This window comes from Dasypus novemcinctus, chromosome 9 (genome assembly GCF_030445035.2).
Source record: "Dasypus novemcinctus isolate mDasNov1 chromosome 9, mDasNov1.1.hap2, whole genome shotgun sequence".
Classification (NCBI taxonomy): Eukaryota; Metazoa; Chordata; class Mammalia; order Cingulata; family Dasypodidae; genus Dasypus; species Dasypus novemcinctus.
The window spans coordinates 10,866,346-10,884,183 of record NC_080681.1 but is presented as its reverse complement, the minus strand read 5'-3'; the positions used below and the strand labels follow the sequence as shown (position 1 = coordinate 10,884,183).

Sequence of the window (17,838 nt, the reverse complement as noted above, 5' to 3'; positions counted from 1 at the left end):
GAACCTGGGACCTTGTACATAGGAGGCAGGCATTCAACAACTGAGCTACAACTGCTTCCCACGTTTTTCTTTAAGGGGGTACAACGAATTGAACCCAGGACCTCATATATGCAAAGCAGGCAAATATTCAAAGTTCTCTTTTTTTTTTCCCGCAGAGGTACGGGGATTGAATACAGGACTTTGTATGTGGGAAGCAGGCACTCAACCACTGAGCTATGTCCACTCCCCAGTGAGAGTTGGTTTTTTTATTTGTTTGTTGGTCTGGTTTCCAGGAGGCACCGGGAATCAAGTATAGGACCCCACACATTGGAAGCAGGTGTTCAACCACTTGAGCTACATCTGCTTTCCAAAACATTTTTAAGTTTAAAAAATTTAGTAGGAAATGAAAAAAGAATCATAACTGGAATAATGATGAAACATTCGAAGAAATTATAAAAGCAAGTGACTTTGCTGTAATAAAAGTTACAAAAATAAGATTTAAAAATGAGAAAATATGTACAACAAACATCATAGATAAAAAGTTCATAACCAAAGAGGTTATTCAGATACCTAAGGAATAATACCAAGAATTCAGTGAGTAAATGAGTAATGGACATGAGCCAGTTGGAATACAAAGCAAACATGTAAAAGTGTTAGGTCATTAGCTCACCTAGTAATTAAGGAAATGCAGATTAAAATTTTAACATGAATATGTATATATTTTTTACTTACAAAAGTGGTAAAATTATAAATTTTTTGGGGTAAGACTAGGAAATTAGGTATGTGCATTGTTCCTATCGTCAGTATAAACAGGTTTTTTAAGGGTAGTCTGGTGATAAAGACCAGGAATCCCAAATTTAGGAATATATGTGTGGGTTTTGTTTTTTTTTTCATTTTTTAAAAAATATTACATTCAAAAAATATGAAGTCCCATTTAACCCCACCGCCCCCACCCTCTACTCCCCCCACAGCAACACTCTCTCCCATCATCATGACACATCCATTGCAGTTGGTAAGTACATCTCTGGGCATCGCTGCACCTCATGGTCAATGGTCCACATCATATAGCCCATACTCTCCCATGTTCCATCCAGTGGGCCCTGGGGGGATCTACAATGTCCCGTAATTGTCCGTGAAGCACCACCCAGGACAACTCCAAGTCCCGAAAACGCCTCCACATCTCATCTCTTCCTCCCATTCCCCGCACCCAGCAGCCACCATGGCCACTTTTTCCACACCAATGCCACATTTTCTCTGTGGACATTGGATTGGTTGTGTCCATTGCACTTCTATGTCAAGATGGGGCTTAGATTCCACATGGATACTGGATGCAATCCTCCTGTTTTCAGTTGTAGGCACTCTAGGCTCCATGGTGTGGTGGTTGACATTCTTCAACTCCATGTTAGCTGAGTGGGGTAAATCCAATAAATCAGAGTGTAGGAGCTGAAGTCTGTTGAGGTTCAGGGCGTGGCTATCATATTGTCAGTCCAGAGATTCAAATCCCCTAGATATATCTTTTCTTAATGAAATGTAAATTGTAAATAGCTAAACCTCCTTTGATTTGAATGATTATGTATTGTTGTGTATCAGTAATGTGGAGTAATGCAATTATTAAAAATGTTAATGTGTCAAATTTCATTTAATTTGTCAAAGGACAAATTAGAGAAAAATATGTGGAACTCAAAAGACAGACAAAAAGTTAATCTCCCTAATACATATAAAACTTAATTAGAAAACAACCAAAAACTCTGTAGAAAACTGGGTAAGAGTTGAACAGACAGTTCACAGGATAGGAAATATAAATAGCTCATTTTTTAAAAATGAAATGCCAATTAAAATTTCTGCAGATAATGGGTTTGTAAATTAGTTCAACTGTCTGTGATAGAGGGCAATTTGTCTGTGTCTGTCAAAATTACTAATGAGTTTACCCTTTAGCCCAGCAGTCCCACTTCAGGGAATTTATCTCACAGATGTACTTGGCACATGTGCAGAATGATGAATACTCAAGGATGTTCACTGCAGTATTGTTCATAACAACAACAAAAAAGGAAACAACCCAGCCCCTCTGGTTGAATAAACTTTTGTACATCATATTATGCAGTCATAATAAAGAACTAGGGTGTTCTCCAAGAGTAATGTGGAAAGATGAAGATATATTTAAGTTTAAAAAAAAATGAAGTGTAGTATAGAATGTTCTAGTTTTTTGTAAAAGAAAAAGGGAATTACAATACATTTGCATGTTTGCTTGTATTTATTCAAAAGAAACACTGAGAATACTGAAAATCAGAGATTGGCAAACATTTTCTGCAAAAGGCCAGGTAGGAAATAGTTTTGGATTTGTGAGATACGGAGTCTGTTTTGACTACTCATTTATGCTGTTGTGGAACAAAAATACGTATCAACAATTCAAAAGTGAACAAGTGGGACTATGTTCCAATAAAACTTTACTTACCAAAACATGTGACACCTGCATGCATAACTTGTCCATTTCTGCTCTAAATTAGTAAAGAAAAAAAAAGTACCTTGTGCAAGAGAGGTGGTTTGTCAGGAATTTGGTAGAAGAGAGATAGGGGTTTCACTTTATATTTAAAAAATTTTTGAAACCTGAGAATGAACCATGAGAATGTATTACCTGTTTAGAGGCTAAGTATAATGGCTCTGGAATAGTTTAATGAAGTATATGAAAAAAGAGTACAGAAGTGTACATTCAAATTATTATTATGGCTCTATTTAAACTGTACACATAGGCAATCTATTAGAAGCAAACCAAGAAATGAAAAGTATTGTTAGAGGGAAGTGGCTGTGGCTCAATCAATTGGGCTCCTGTCTACCATATGGGAGGTCCTGGGTTCGTGTCCCAGGGCCCCCTTGTGAAGGCTCACACGCTGCAGAGAGCCACCGGCCCGGCCCGCAAGTGCCAAGGAAAGCCAACTAAGCAAGGTGACGCAAAAAAAAAAAAAAAAAGGGAGACGAGCAAAAAAAATGCAGAAGAATGTGCAGTGAATGGACAGAGAGCAGACAGCAAGCAAGCCGTAAGGAGGGGTATTAAATAAATAAAAAATAAATACAGGCAGAAGAACACACAGCAAATGGACACAGAAAGCAGACAGCAAGCAAAAAGCTGCAGGAGGGGGGCCGGGTTTAAAAATATATATATATTGTTAAGATGGGAGAAATTTTGCAGTTTAAAGCTTACTTACCATGAATATAATATTTCCATAAGAATAAAAATGGGTCTTGGTTGGGATAAATCAGTATAAAGAAATCTGAGTAAATGAAAAGTTAACTGTCTTCATAAGAATTTTTATTTTTTTATTTTTGCAAAATGTGATAAGTAATGTGTCTTTTTTATACTTATATTTGTAATTATTCTTTGGAAGGTCTTAATTACAGAACATGGTGACCTGGGTAATAGCAGATTTTTAGATCCAAGAAACAAAATTTCCTTTAAGTTTGATCACTTACGGAAAGAAGCAAGTGACCCCCAGCCAGAGGAAGTAGATGGAGGACTGAAGTCTTGGAGAGAATCCTGTGACAGTGCTTTAAGGGCCTATGTGAAAGATCATTATTCCAACGGCTTCTGTACTGTTAAGTATTGCCTATTTCATTATCAGAGTGTTGTGTTTCTTACATTTACCTTAGCTGTTGAGGGCTTTCCTCTCCATTTTATTCCCTAAATCTTTTTTTTTTTTTTTCCCTAAATTGTGGGGGAAAATTTTTAATTCTAATAAATAAATTTTATAAATCTCAGAGTAGTCTACTTCATTTTTGTCATATTTGCTTATAAGCAAAATTCTTGATGTTCTTCAGCTATAGCTTAGGTATGGGGAAAACTGGTAAATTATGATTATTGGGATAACTATTGGCCATGGTTATGACTTTAGTATGGGCATTTTTATACAAAGCTACCTCAACATAGTTTAGTTTCCTTTGAATAGTCAAAACTGAACTAGACAACTTTTTTTTTCTTTTTTTTTTTTTTTAAGTCATGAGTAATTTGGTTTTCTTTTACCTACCTCTGGCCTCTAAAAACAGTGAATTTGGCTCTATCATGATTTCTCCTTTGTCAAATTGGGGCATGTTATTAAGAAAAATGTTGATTAGATTATTTTAAATAAATGGTGATGTGTCAGTATGAAGTAGTGGTTAAGAGCAACTTAACTGGTTTGAATTTAGCCCTACTGCTTTTAACTATTGTGTGATCTTGGGGAAATTACTAAACATCACTGTGCCTCAAATTCCTCATCTGTTAAAAGGAAATGATAGTTCTTACCTTATGAAGTTGTAAAGATTAAATGAGTTAGTAATATATATAAAGTGTTTGGAAAAGTTCCTGGCACATAGTAACTCTGCATAAATGTTAGACATCATTATTATTATTATATATTATGTTTAATTTTCTTCTTTTACGTAATGGGGAAAAAACTGTTTTGGTAGATAAGTGCTGAATTTCCTTACCCAATATTGCAAAGGGAGACATGCATGCCCCCTTTAGAAAGTAACTATTCAATCCTAAATACACTTTCAACTCACCATTTGTTACCCATTCAAAGTTGTCACTTCCTGGACTTTTCTGCCACTCTTAATTTGGAGAGCTCCAACCCTAAATAACCTTATACCTTTCTTTACTTCTCTTTGCTAACAAATGAACTAGAGTCGTGGTATTGTTCTAACAATGTATATTGGGCCTAAGTGTCTTGTATCCTCAGTTACCCTGTTTAATAATTTTTAATTTTGTCTCATTATTCCATATCACATTTTCTACATAGTAGAACCTTTTTCATCGTCCTCAGACAGACATCTAAGCCCCCATGTTTTATTAGGATTAAGAGAGACATGAAATCATTTTATTTTTCTTTTCTCCTCACTAAGAAATCTTCCCTTTCTTCCATTATACTTGAATCTGAGGAAGGGTCCTTAGTCTTGATTGCAAAATATTCCACCTACTTTAAGATAATCTTGTTGTCCTTTATTTCCTGATATATATCTCTTTACCTAGAAATATTTGTATTTCTCCTGTCCTTAAAATGGAAAAAAAATTTTCCCTCAAAATTACTTTCTTTTCCTCTTTCCACCTTGTCCTTTCTCCCTCTGCTCTACTTCCTCCCTTCCCTCCATCTTTCGGCTTCCCCTAACCAAGGAGCATTCTATCTCTGCTAGTTCCATTTTCTCATTACCTGTCCACTTCTAACCCTTTGAATTTTGACTTCAGTTCTCATTTTATAGAAACTGCTCTCTGAGTTGCTAACAGTTCCTGGATTGCCTCATCCAGTGTCCTTTTCTTGGTCCTTGACTTCTGTTCGGCATTTCTCATTTAGACCATCCAGCTCCTTCTGGAAATTATCTTTTGCTCTGACTGCTATGTCAGCAGTCTGATTATTCACACTCTGTCTCTACTCATTTCTTTTCCTCTTCACTGTCTTAGTAAAGGTAAGCATTCTCTAACACTGCTCCCTTCACTCTTGAAATCTCATAGTTTATTTAATTTAAGGACACTTACACAAAATTTGGTGTCAGAAAAGCAAGAGGTTTGGGTTCTACCTTTACCACTTTCTGAGTGACTTAGGACAACTCAGTTAACGTCTCTGTTTCAACTTTTGATTGTACTTCTGCATTCCTTTCCATTCCTGTTGATCAGTTAGTCGTTGCATAGATTAATTCTGTGGCTTCCTACCTATCCTCCAATTTTTCTTCCATTTTACCTTTTATACCAATATTAATTATCTCCCCAAAAATAGTTTTGGTCAGACTGTTTTGGTGTTCCTCTATTGCCTATAGAATAAAGTTCAAACTTCTTACCTTTTATATACCATCTGACCTAAATCCACTATCCTGTTTTGTCTGCTGCTAGTCCATTCCTCTAACTTGACAGACCTAATTGTCATTTACTGAACCAGACCTCAGTTTTCTGCTTTAACTGTTTACTTGTATTTATTTCTACTCTTTGCTTATCAGAATCTCAAAATTTCGTTTGTTACATAGGACAGAGCCTAAGTGGTACCTCTCTTGTACCCTAAACCAGGACCAATATTTCCCTCTGTATTCATCGTTTCATTGTTTGTCTCCTCTGGAATTTAACATTCATATCCCATAAGTTCATTCTGTCTGATTCTTTGTCTCCTCCAACTATTTGTAGTTTGACAGTTGTTTATGATGTTTGTAATTGTTTAGATTAAATGTGCTTTTGGGGTCTAACTTTTTTTATTTTTAACAATAGGTTTACTCTAAAACTATAGATGGGCAACAGACAATTATCGCATGTATTGAAAGCCACCAGTTTCAGCCTAAAAACTTCTGGTAAGAAAGTAGAAATTCTTTTCTATTTGAATCTAGTTTATGTGGAAAGAAACCAAGCAGTTGAGACTTGGTTACTCTGACTAGCTTGGGATAAGTTAGTTTGATTTGGAAGCTTCAGTTCTCCATCTGTAAAATGAGGGATTTAACATGATCATTAAATTCCTTCTAATTCTAAGACTTTATAATCCATTATATTTGAGTTAATTTCATAACTCATCTGTTCCTGGAAGGGTCCCCCATAAACAAGAATGATTTCGTCTTCAAGAAAAAAGGGGGAAAAGAAGAAAGTCTCACAGCATTGTTTCAGAATGTATTTTTATCCTTTGCAGTGAATGTACCACACTAATGAAAGAAGTTGTTGATATGGGAAAAGTGGGGGGTATGGGGTATGGGGTGTGGGGCATATCGGAATCTCCTATATTTTTTAATGTAGCATTTTGTGTGATCTGTGTATATTTTTAAAATAAATGAAAAATACTTTAAAAAGAAAAAGGAAAGTTGGTGATCTGGAGGAGGCTTATGATTAGACCACTGTTGTATTTGAGTGAACAGAGCCTTGGAATTGTCAAACTGAAAAATAACTTGTTTCCTTTTTTCCCCTTTCCCAACTCCTCTGCCTCAGTGACTCTTTTGTGCTTTTTGATAATTCTTTAATCTTGTGTGTGTTTTTAATAGGAATGGTCGTTGGAGATCAGAGTGGAAGTTCACCATTACACCACCTACAGCCCAGGTGGTTGGAGTGCTTAAGATTCAGGTGAGATCCCAGAATTTTTTTTTTTTTAAGATTTATTTATTTATTTCTTTCCCCTCCCCCCCCACCCCTCCCCCACCCCTCCCCAGTTGTCTGTTCTCTGTGTCTATTTGCTGCGTCTTCGACTGCTTCTGTTGTTGTCAGTGGCATGGGAATCTGTGTTTCTTTTTGTTGCGTCATCTTGTGTCAGTTCTCCGTGTGTGCGGCGCCATTCCTGGGCAGGCTGCACTTTCTTTCGCGCTGGGCGGCTCTCCTCACGGGGCGCCCTCCTTGCACGTGGGGCTCCCCTAGGCAGGGCACTCCTTGCGCGCATCAGCACTGCGCATGGGCCAGCTCCACACAGGTCAAGGAAGCCCAGGGTTTGAACCGCGGACCTCCCATGTGGTAGACGAACGCCCTAACCACTGGGCTAAGTCCGCTTCCCCCAGCTTGTTTAAAAACTACATATCTTTAAAACAAACGGGCAAGTTGGCTTTTTTTCTGGTATTAGAAAAAGTATCAACTGTGTGGATGAAAAGGGAAATTGATGGTAGTATCTAGAAATAAAAGCCTCCTTCCTGGGGAGATAGTTTAGCATAGAGCGAGCTATTCTGGGTTCTACTGCTTGCTTGTTATTTTATTCTTTCTTTAGTGTAGCTCCTCACAAGTGAAAAGAAGATAACCTAAGATTATTCCAGGAATTATCAAGCAACAATGTTAGGAAAGAATGAAATAAATAATAATTAATAAGAGGTTACTATATAGCAGCTACTATAATTTGAGTGGGTTTTTCCCACAATAATTATAGCAGATTTTTAAAGCCAGTAAATAAAACAGAAATAAGAAACCACGGCCAAGCGACATCACTTTATGTAATGTAAGGAGTAGATTTCTAATGCTTGTGTCAGAAAAGATAAGCAGCTGGGGAAAGTAGCCATAACACATTTGATGCTTATCTGGAGTCTTCTAATATCCTAGTAGAGGTTTGACTTTCAAAATTCAGAATGACTTAATTTTTTTTTTTTAAGATATTTACATTACATAAACGTTACATAAAAGATACAGGGGATTCCCATATGCCCTGCTCCCCACATTGGTCCCCATTAACAACATCCTTCATTGGTGTGGTACATTCATTGCAATTGAACACATTTTGGGGTATTGCCACCAAGCACAGATTGTAGTTTACATTGTAGTTTACGCTTTCTCCCACACAATTCCGTAGGTTATGGCAAGATATATAATGGTTTATATCTGTCATTGCCGTATCATTCAGGACAATTTCCAAGTCCCAAAAATGTCCCTATATATCTACAAATTTTTATTTTTTTTTAAGATTTATTTTTCTTTCCCCTTCTCCCCCCTCCCCCCCCCCAGTTGTCCGCACTGTGTGTTCTTCTGTGACTGCTTCTATCCTTATCAGTGGCACCAGGAATCTATGTTTCTTTTTGTTGTTGTTGTTGCATTGTCTTGCTGTGTCAGCTCTCCGTGTGTGTGTGGCGCCATTCCTGGGCAGGCTGCACTTTCTTTCGCGCTGGGCGGCTCTCCTTATGGGGCACACTCCTTGCGCGTGGGGCTCCCCTACGCGGGGGACACCCCTGCGTGGCAGGGCACTCCTTGCACACATCAGCGCTGCTCATGGGCCAGCTCCACACGGGTCAGGAGGCCAGGGGTTTGAACCGCGGACCTCCCATGTGGTAGGTGGACACCCTAACCACTGGGCCAAGTTCGCTTCCCTGTATCTACAAATTATATCATTAATGTATTATATACATGAAATTGATATTTTTTACAATTTTCAATTGTGCTTATAAACAGTGAGACTTATTGGCCTTACCCTGTATTCCTAATCATATCCAAATTCTTTGGAAACATGACAGAAGTTCAGATCAACTGCATAATCTTTATTCTTAGACAAAAAGAATGTGCTTTGTGTATTTCTTTCCTTCCTTCAGATTGCTTCTAAGAATGTATAAGTCTTGTTTCTTCTCTAATCAGATCTGCATTTTTTAAATATCCCCCATCCTATTTATATTCATTCCCCTTATTGGTGTTTTTCAGTCTCTGAGACTTCCATATTTGTACTTAAAAACAAACGAACAGGAACTAATATGATAAACTCTGTAGTTTTGAATACCCTTGTCCTTGTCCTTGTCTATTGGGATTTTTAGCCTTTTATTTATCATCTTTTATCCCAGTTGTCTTGTCTTTTACACAAATCTTTGCTGTCCTGATTTTTTGCATGTATATATTACATGTACTCAAACTCTCTGCTTCTCCTGTGTATTTTTAAATTATCTTTTCCTCTTTGATCTCTCTTAGCAGGCCAAAAGGTGAAATTTTAAGGGTTTGAAGAGGGTATGCAAAGTCTAGCTTCTCTCACCCATCTGAATAGAGCCAGCTATTTGTCCCCATGAAGGAAGAAACCTGTTTTCATCCCCTAAACAAGGACATGATAGTTCATTTTGCCAGGGAAGTCCGTTTGTTGCTAATAGGATCATGGTTTCTGCCTAAATGAAACTTGGCTGTTTTCTCCTTCTAATGATATCTCAGAATAGTGAGCTCCTGGATTCAGGAATTTCCAACTTTGGGACAAAACATAGCTTTAGGAGGTTTATGCATGTTGGGTAAGAGTTTAGCTCTGGAATTTAACCTGATTCAAATCCTAGTTCCTCCTCTTCCTGGATATATAAATGTGGGTAAGTTATTCAACTGCTTTAACCCTTAGTTTCCTCATCTATAAAATAGGGCTAATTATAATCCCTATCTCATAAGAGTTTTGATGACAAGTAAATGAGGTAATTTAAGTAATAAGTGCTTTGCATAGTGCCTAACCCATAGTAAGGACTCAGCAAATAATAGTTGTAGTAATGCAGGTTACATGCCCTTTTCTTTATGTATAGAAATATTCCTCTTTAGTTCAAATGGTAGTATAGACTAGATGTAGGAAATGCGTTACCTAGACTATTGTTTAAACATTTCACCCCCAATTTTAGCTTTCCCTCCATTTCGTCTTCTTCATAGCACAAGTGTAACCTTTCTAAAGCATTCCCTTTCCCTGAGTCCCCATCCCCTATAGGATAAAGTCTGAATTCTTAACATGGTTTCTACAGGGATCTTGCTCTTCATAGTCTGTTTCCAGCTTACTTTATAGCAGTGTCTTCCACCATACTTCCCTCCACAGATAGGCAGGGAGTTCATTGTTCTTCCCTAAACTAAACCAGTGTGTTCCTTCTCTTGTCCTTTTTATCCCCCTGCTGGATACCGTTCCCATTGTTTACATAGGTCTTGGCATGCCAGAGCTGCTGTAACAAAGTACCAAAGAGAAGTTGGCTCAGCAACAGGAATTTATTGTCTCACAGTTGTGGAGGCAAGAAGTCCAAAATCAAGGTGTCAGCAGGATCATGCTTTCTCTAAAGTTTGTAGCATAGATCCTATTTGCAAAGGAGTTCACATCTACAGGACTAGGGCTTAGGACTTAAACATGACTGTGTAGGAAACATGATTAAATCCATAATAGTGACAACTCCTCTTTTCAAGACCCTGTTCAGATTCACTTAATAAAACAATAACCTCATCCTATTCTACACGGCCAGTTAATAGCCATGTTAAGGTGACTGAACCTCTTTTCAGTTGCCAAGGCTTCCTGGGCCTTACATGTCATTGATTTGTTTCTCTGTGTCTCATGTATCTTTCCTTTATAATTGTTCTCATAATCCTAGCCTTCTATCCCCACTTTCCATGACATCTTCAGAACTGCTTTTATCTTATTTTTGTAGTCTAATTTGCCAATAAAATATTTCTTTTTCAATCCTGTCTTTAATCTCATTTAAGCTTTACTTGCTCCTGGTCAGATCTACTTTACCAATCTTGATTATAATATATATGGAGGGAGATGGATATTAGAATCCATTAAAGCTTCTTGGTTTTCACAAAGAAAATGGTTTACTGATTTGATTTTAATTATATTAATCGTTCTGTGAATTTTAATTACCATGTGAATTACCATTGGGGATATTAATAATTTGTTCAGAGTTGTTAAAGATTAGGGATGACTTAAGGCATGGATTTGTGCCCTAAGCAATAGGCTTCTATATGAAGTACACATAACCTTGCTCTTTCTCTCACACAGGTTCACTATTATGAAGATGGCAATGTTCAGTTGGTTAGTCATAAAGATGTACAGGATTCAATATCTGTTTCGGTGAGTGTAGAATATTTAAAGTCTGTCTCACTTGTATCTTGTTTTTCCTTAAGAAAATATGTACATATATACATAAATGTTTCCCTTAAAAATATATATATACACATAAATACATACATGTATATACATACATATATATGTGTATATATTTTTAACCTAAGTATTGATTGTGCCAGTAGAAATTCACGGCTTTGGTTTTGGCAGCTTCTACTATTGACTCTTACTATTATTAGCATAAGAGTACATAACCAGTTAGCTATATCATTTCATAGATTTTGATTCAGAATAGTGATGACGGCTTTAGTGAATACACACTTCCTTCTTTCTCTGTCTCTTTCTTAATTTTGCTATTCGCTCAATGACAGCAAGACCATCAATTAATAATAACAGGAGGAGGGAAAGTTTGCCAAACTAAATCTTATAGTGCTGCATTCATAGCATTAAAATTGGGAAACAGAACATTTTTAGGAGCATTCAATCAGAAAGTATCGGCTTTATATCTTGAAAGAAGGGACATGGTTTGTTCCTGCATTATTTATGCATAATCTCAGTACTTTATGCTTTTAGTAGTTTTATCTCAGTACTTCTTTATACTTTTAGTAGTTTTTGAGGACCCCAAAGAGCTTGTGTTTATATGCATTATATCTATCAGTGTTTACATTGTGGGAAATTTAAAATGCCTACTAGTTTAAAAACAATAACCTATTACTTGTTAACATAAATAACAAATTTTATGAAAAATAACTATTTCCAAACCAAAAAAAATGTAGTGAGAATGGCATTGGTTTACATTTTTACAAATCTGTTAATGTCTGGCTTAATAAAAAGACAGCTGGATTCTCATATCTGCTTCACACATTTCATCAGCTCTTAAGAGTGATGACACCATCACATGTCATGGTTCTTGGAAATTGTATGTATGTGCATGAGAGAGTTTTTTTTAGAAAAGCAAATAATGTCTTAGCATTATTATGAAAATAGAAATTAGTTTTGACCTCACAAGGCCCCTTTGAAAGAGTCTTGGGGACCCTTGGGGTCTCTGGATCATACTTGGAGAGGCAGTAAATCTCCTCTTCTCTTTGATTCTTTTGTATTTTATTATGAGAGGAAAGGAGAGAGTCTTCCATTTTATACTTGAATCATATAGAGCAAAATGTGATTGGCTGGTTTAGCATGAGTGGCAAATAGAAGACTATAAGAGGTTAGTTACATATATGACTGGACTATTATGTCTGAGGTTATTGTTCATACCACCTTAAGACAGTTATTTTAAAGGCAGTTCATGGTGTCCCTTTTTTTTTTTTTTTTTTTTTTTCCTTTTTTCTTTTTGAGGTACCAGGGGGTCAGGGAATGAACTCAGAACCTCATATGTGGGAAGCTGGCACTCAACCACTGAACCATATTGGCTCTCCTGGGTTGTTTTTTTTTTATTAGTTTTGCTTGTGGGGTTTGTGTGTGTGTGTGTGTGTGTGTTTTGTTTGTTTTTAGGAGGCACTTAGAACTGAACCTGGTGCCTCCCATGTGGGAAGCAGGCACACAACCACTTGAGCTACATCCACTCTTCATGGTGTCTTTTGAACATACTGTGATAGAGTGAAAAGAGCGTATGCTTTTTGGAGAAGACCTAATTTAAATCCCATCTTTATCACTCAACAACTGTATAATTTTAATCAAGTCACTTAAGGGGATTCTCTTTTCTCATCTGCAAAGTGGAAGTGATGATAACATACCTACCTCAGAGTGTTGTTGTGAGGTTCAAGGGAAGTGATGAGCCTGGAAATACTTTATAAACTGCAAATTAATTGTTCTACAAATGTTAATTGAGATGGATTTACTTTCAGTATCTTTGTATTCACTGCTTACACATTTTGAAAAATTCATATTTTCCACTCCTCCCCCCTCCATTAGAATGAAGTCCAAACTGCCAAGGAGTTTATTAAAATCATAGAGCATGCAGAAAATGAGTATCAGGTAAGAAGATTTGGAACTAATTTTTCTAGATCTGTTATCTTATTTTGCTATTAACATCTTATGTTAGACTCCCTTGTGCCTTCTGATATAAATATACATGTTGTTCAATGGAGACTTTGGAAACCTTGCAGTTTTACATTCTCCATAAAATCCAAGGTTTCAGGATTGGAAGAGACTGTAGCCCTAGTTTCAGAAATAATTTAGATGGGCTTCTGAACTTGCTTCAGAGATTGAAGCGGCACTCACTAGGAATGATAATTCTTGTCTGTCCTTCATAGGGGACTCAAGCATGTCTTTTGACTACAGAGTTACTTTCCTGTTCACAACCAACCCTATTTCTGTTCATGGAACTCATCTTCAATTATCTATTGCAGACAGCAATTAGTGAAAACTATCAAACAATGTCAGACACCACATTCAAGGCCTTGCGCCGGCAGCTTCCAGTTACCCGCACCAAAATCGACTGGAACAAGATACTCAGCTACAAGATTGGCAAAGAGATGCAGAATGCTTAAAGGCTGAATGTAGAATTCTTCAGTACGTGGGGGAGAAAAGGATTCATTCAACATATGGTCATATGATAAATAGGTGGTTTATACACAAGAGTGATATTTTGCTAGGGTTTTCAAAGTTAACCGGTTTTCTAGCCTCATGGAATACTGCTGAACCTCTAGCATTGTTTTGATTCATTTGTGTTCTTTGCCTTGTAATTTTCTGTTCCGCTATATTTACTTGTAAATCTTTTTTTTTTTTTCTGCCACATTTAATGTTGGACAGAGCTCTATTCAGGAATCATTTTACTGTTTAGAAATTTCCCCAGCCATGAAGCCCTGTTACTGATACAGACAGGTAATATGTTCAGTACTTTTTACCCCATCCTGCAAAGCACTTCTGGTACTTCATTGTTTTTACTGATTCACCAACAGCTAAAGAGGCTGTCGTACAGACTATAGCTAAATGGAAGACACATTCATCCAACTGCTTTGATTATCACTTAGAGCATCTCATAACTGTAGTTTTCAAAATTTTGGATTGGGACTTTCAGGTTCTTTTTCGGGTGCAAAGGAAGTTTTCTGGAAATTCCATTACCAGCTTCTCTGGGGAAGTTGTTTTTAAATCCAAAGACTTGAACCACATTCCCTGCACATGAACGTGTTTGGTTTTTTGGTTTTTTTTTTTACCCTTCCCTCATTGTCGTCTTCTCATTTAGTACCATTGTAGTTACATGCACCTGCATTTTTAGAAGAGAGTTTTACCCATTTATTATTTTTTTATTACTCAAGAACTGCTGACATACTGTGGATATAGTAGAGTAAATATAAAACTTGAAGAATGCAGATGTTGAAGGAGTAATAGGTATCTTGTGCTTTAATGCTTTGTGGCAGGATTGTATTATAAGCAAATGAATTAAACAACTGTAAGTCATAAATAAAAACTAAAAAGGAACCAAAGTGAGAAGGATAACTTCCAGTCAGTATCTTTCTATTGTAACCTGTTTTTTAAGGAAATACTAGTGATTTGTTCTAAATAAGATATAAAACTTTTTCCAAATTACACTTCCTCAGTTCTGCCTGCCAAGAGCGCAAACCCAACTGTGATATAACAACCCTTCCCAGGTATATTGGCAGGTATGTGTGTTTGATTTCAGAGTACACAGGTGACATAGATATGATATGACAACTGGTAATGATGGATCATTTACATTGTTTACACTTCTATGACCAGGCCTTAATGGAAGGTCAGTTTTTTAAAAACCAAGTAGTGTCTTCCTACCTATTTCCAAATACATGTCAAAAAAGAAGGGTGATTGTGCTTCAGCTTTGTTTTTGCTCCAGTAATACAGTCAAACAAGAGTGTTTCCAAGTGACCTGTTGAACTGTATAAGCATTTTTATTTCAAATAAAATATATTTGTATTATTTGTCATACTATCCATCCATACCACACTATTCTCTGTATCAGGTAGTCCAATAGAAATATACCTGTTTTGTTCTAAAACTGTCTATGTGTCTCCTTTTTTGATCCATCTCTTCAGTCTTTGTTCTCAAGGTAAGATATGGTACTGTGTTTGATCTTATTTGATGAGAATGGGTTACTGGAATTGGTTCCTACCTTCAGCTGTTGTAGACTCAGTGAGTATCCAAAAACACAAAGAACAGCTTTTTTTTTTTTAGTTTCAGCAGTGCAGTGTCTCTGGATCACATGCTTTCCAACCAAAAGCAACTGGTGGTTCAGGAGTTCTGTTTTACAAGGCCCACATATGGTTGTAGACACTAGGCAGGAAATAGAAATGAAAGAATCCCTGCACCTTGAACTTGGATACTATTTTGCATTTGCTTAACTGTTAACACTACTTTGCTCCCATCCAGTCTTCCTTAGCTACAGAGGTAAAGACTTTTACCCTGGTTCCCCCAGAGGGAGTTTCAATGCTTCATCCTCCCTCAAGGCCAGTTCACATTCCCACGTTTTTGAGGAATATTTAACTCTACTGTGCTATATAGTATACTTGTAGTATAGACAGACTTAAACTTTCTTACTTTGGCCTAAACTCTGTCAGCCTACCCCCAGGCTATCCCGTTGGTTTCCTTAGCCCATGCCAACTTTCGTAAAAAAAAAAAAAAAAAACACAAAACCTGCTAATCTTAGGGTTTTCTAAAGCCTTTGGTGTCATATAATTGGGAAGAAGTCAACCACTTCACCAAGTTCTGCAAAGTGTGTGACTTCTTTAACTTCCCTCAGTGGAATATTTGTTTGAATTTGTGTCTCTTTTATCATGCTGCTGAAATCAGCTTATGGTGTCCTAGGGCAAAGGTTTCCCCTTTGGATGGAAAGGAGTTTTCTGAGGAGCGTTACTCCCATATTTGGGTTTGAAATGACACTGCTGAAGGATGTTTCATCTGAGCCTCGGTAATTGTTGCCAAGTCCCAGTGTCTGTCCTCATAATCTAGAACTTTAATGCTGTATTCACCTGGTTCTTGTGATACTTGGCAAACATTGACACAGTCTATCCAAACTCAGAAACGACTGATACATATATATATATATATGAATGCTAGTTAATGAATTTACAGTTTTATATAGAACTGCCATGTGAATCAGCTAACCAGATGTTTGTGACCTCTTTCTAGTTAATCTGCCTACTACTTGAGAAATCAAATGAAAGGATGGTTGATAAATATATAACAAAACTGGATGTCCTTTGAGGTAAACTGCAGTAACCAATTCTCCCTTGAACAGATAGTGCATATATAAACATGCAACATAGATAAAAGCCCTCTGGGGCAGAAATCAATCTCATACTTCTTGTAATCCAAAATAAAAAATTTTCTGGTTATGTGTAAGCATATAATACCTACCACAGCCACTCCTTTGGTCTGGTGAATGACCAATTTCTGTATTTTCGAAGGTTTAAGCAAACTTTTCCTGCCTTTTTTTTTTTTAAACTATATATAAAATCTTAATTATAAAACCTTAGTTGACATAAATTACATTTTAAGGGCTGTTTGTGGTTGCCTTAGGGAGTTTCATCTAGTTTGAGAGTGCCTTCAGTGCTTTTTGGACTCACACTGAAATCAACCTTACTACTCTACTATAAAGTCAGATTCTTATAAGCACCAGAGGATCTGGGAAAGGCTTTAAGGGAGCGAGACCTGAGCTAGGTGTGGAGAGGTGGGAAGACCATTCTAGACATCTAGAACACTGCATGTGAAAAGAGAAATACAACCCTATGTGAAGTGGAGTTTTCCAGATGAAACTGATTTATTAGAGAGATTCCCTATTAACCAAAGCTACATTTTGACACAAGTCCAGAGGGCTTCTCCAAAATACCTGTTTGTATGTTTTCAGAACACCCAGGAGATAGCTTGGCCAGAGAAAGGGGAAAGAATCGTGGTGACTTTAGATTTCCTGGGCAGAAGGGAGCCAGACATTCATTTTTTAAGTATGGTAGATGGTAGGTTTTTGAGATGGTATGCAACAAATTTGGAGGAGCTCACCCTCTTCAGTCCTCTTGGGCCTCACCGGGTTATTGGGGGAGGAAAAAGGTAAAGTCTTTGGCTGCTTTCCTGGTTTTTTCATCTTGGCATAATAAACCTTAAGGACAGACCGTTCTTCCCCTGCTCTATTTTCCCATCCCTGTGATTTTTGGTTCCCACTGACATTGCATTTCCTGTTGCTCAAGCCTGTTATTCCTGGCTTTAGTTGGCTAGCCTGGAAGAAGGTACAAAGGGTAGCCCAGCTGGAGCATGGCCTGGGTGCTGACCATTCCGCACGTGGAGGTTAGGCTGAGTGTGTGGCCTCCTGGAGAGACTGCACTGGAGACCAGCACTGGCTTTGGTATATTTGGACCTCAGATATATTTTTAAAAGGTTTTTAAAATATAACTTATTATTTTTGCCTGATTCTGTTCTGTGTGTTTTGTTAGGCCAGAGGATGAATAGATGCAAAGGCTTGTTTTATGTTTTTTTGTTGTAGTCCCACCCCCTTTAGTTTGTGGCAGCAGTTTCTCATCTTGGCGGTGTTGGTGTCTAGGTTCTTGGCTTCATTGTGAGAAAGAATTCAAGGACGAGGCACAAATTAAGCAAGCAGAGACTTTATTGGAAGGCAAAGTAAAAAAATCAAAGTACACACTCAGAAATGAGCGTGGGCGTGAGAGAGGG

At 37.2% G+C, this 17,838-nt stretch overlaps 1 protein-coding gene across 1 annotated transcript in view; it reads left to right on the top strand.

Annotated features, from left to right (window-relative positions):
- CAPZA1 (capping actin protein of muscle Z-line subunit alpha 1) overlaps positions 1 to 15,178 on the top strand; it is a 45,190-nt gene extending 30,012 nt beyond the window's left edge. The window contains exons 5-10 of the mRNA XM_058303042.2: positions 3,360 to 3,566; positions 6,197 to 6,276; positions 6,952 to 7,030; positions 11,139 to 11,210; positions 13,119 to 13,181; positions 13,556 to 15,178. Coding sequence (XP_058159025.1) covers positions 3,360 to 3,566; positions 6,197 to 6,276; positions 6,952 to 7,030; positions 11,139 to 11,210; positions 13,119 to 13,181; positions 13,556 to 13,696 — 642 coding nt within the window. The 3' untranslated portion in view covers positions 13,697 to 15,178. The remainder of the gene's footprint in view (positions 1 to 3,359; positions 3,567 to 6,196; positions 6,277 to 6,951; positions 7,031 to 11,138; positions 11,211 to 13,118; positions 13,182 to 13,555) is intronic.
- Positions 15,179 to 17,838: the final 2,660 nt, after the last annotated feature.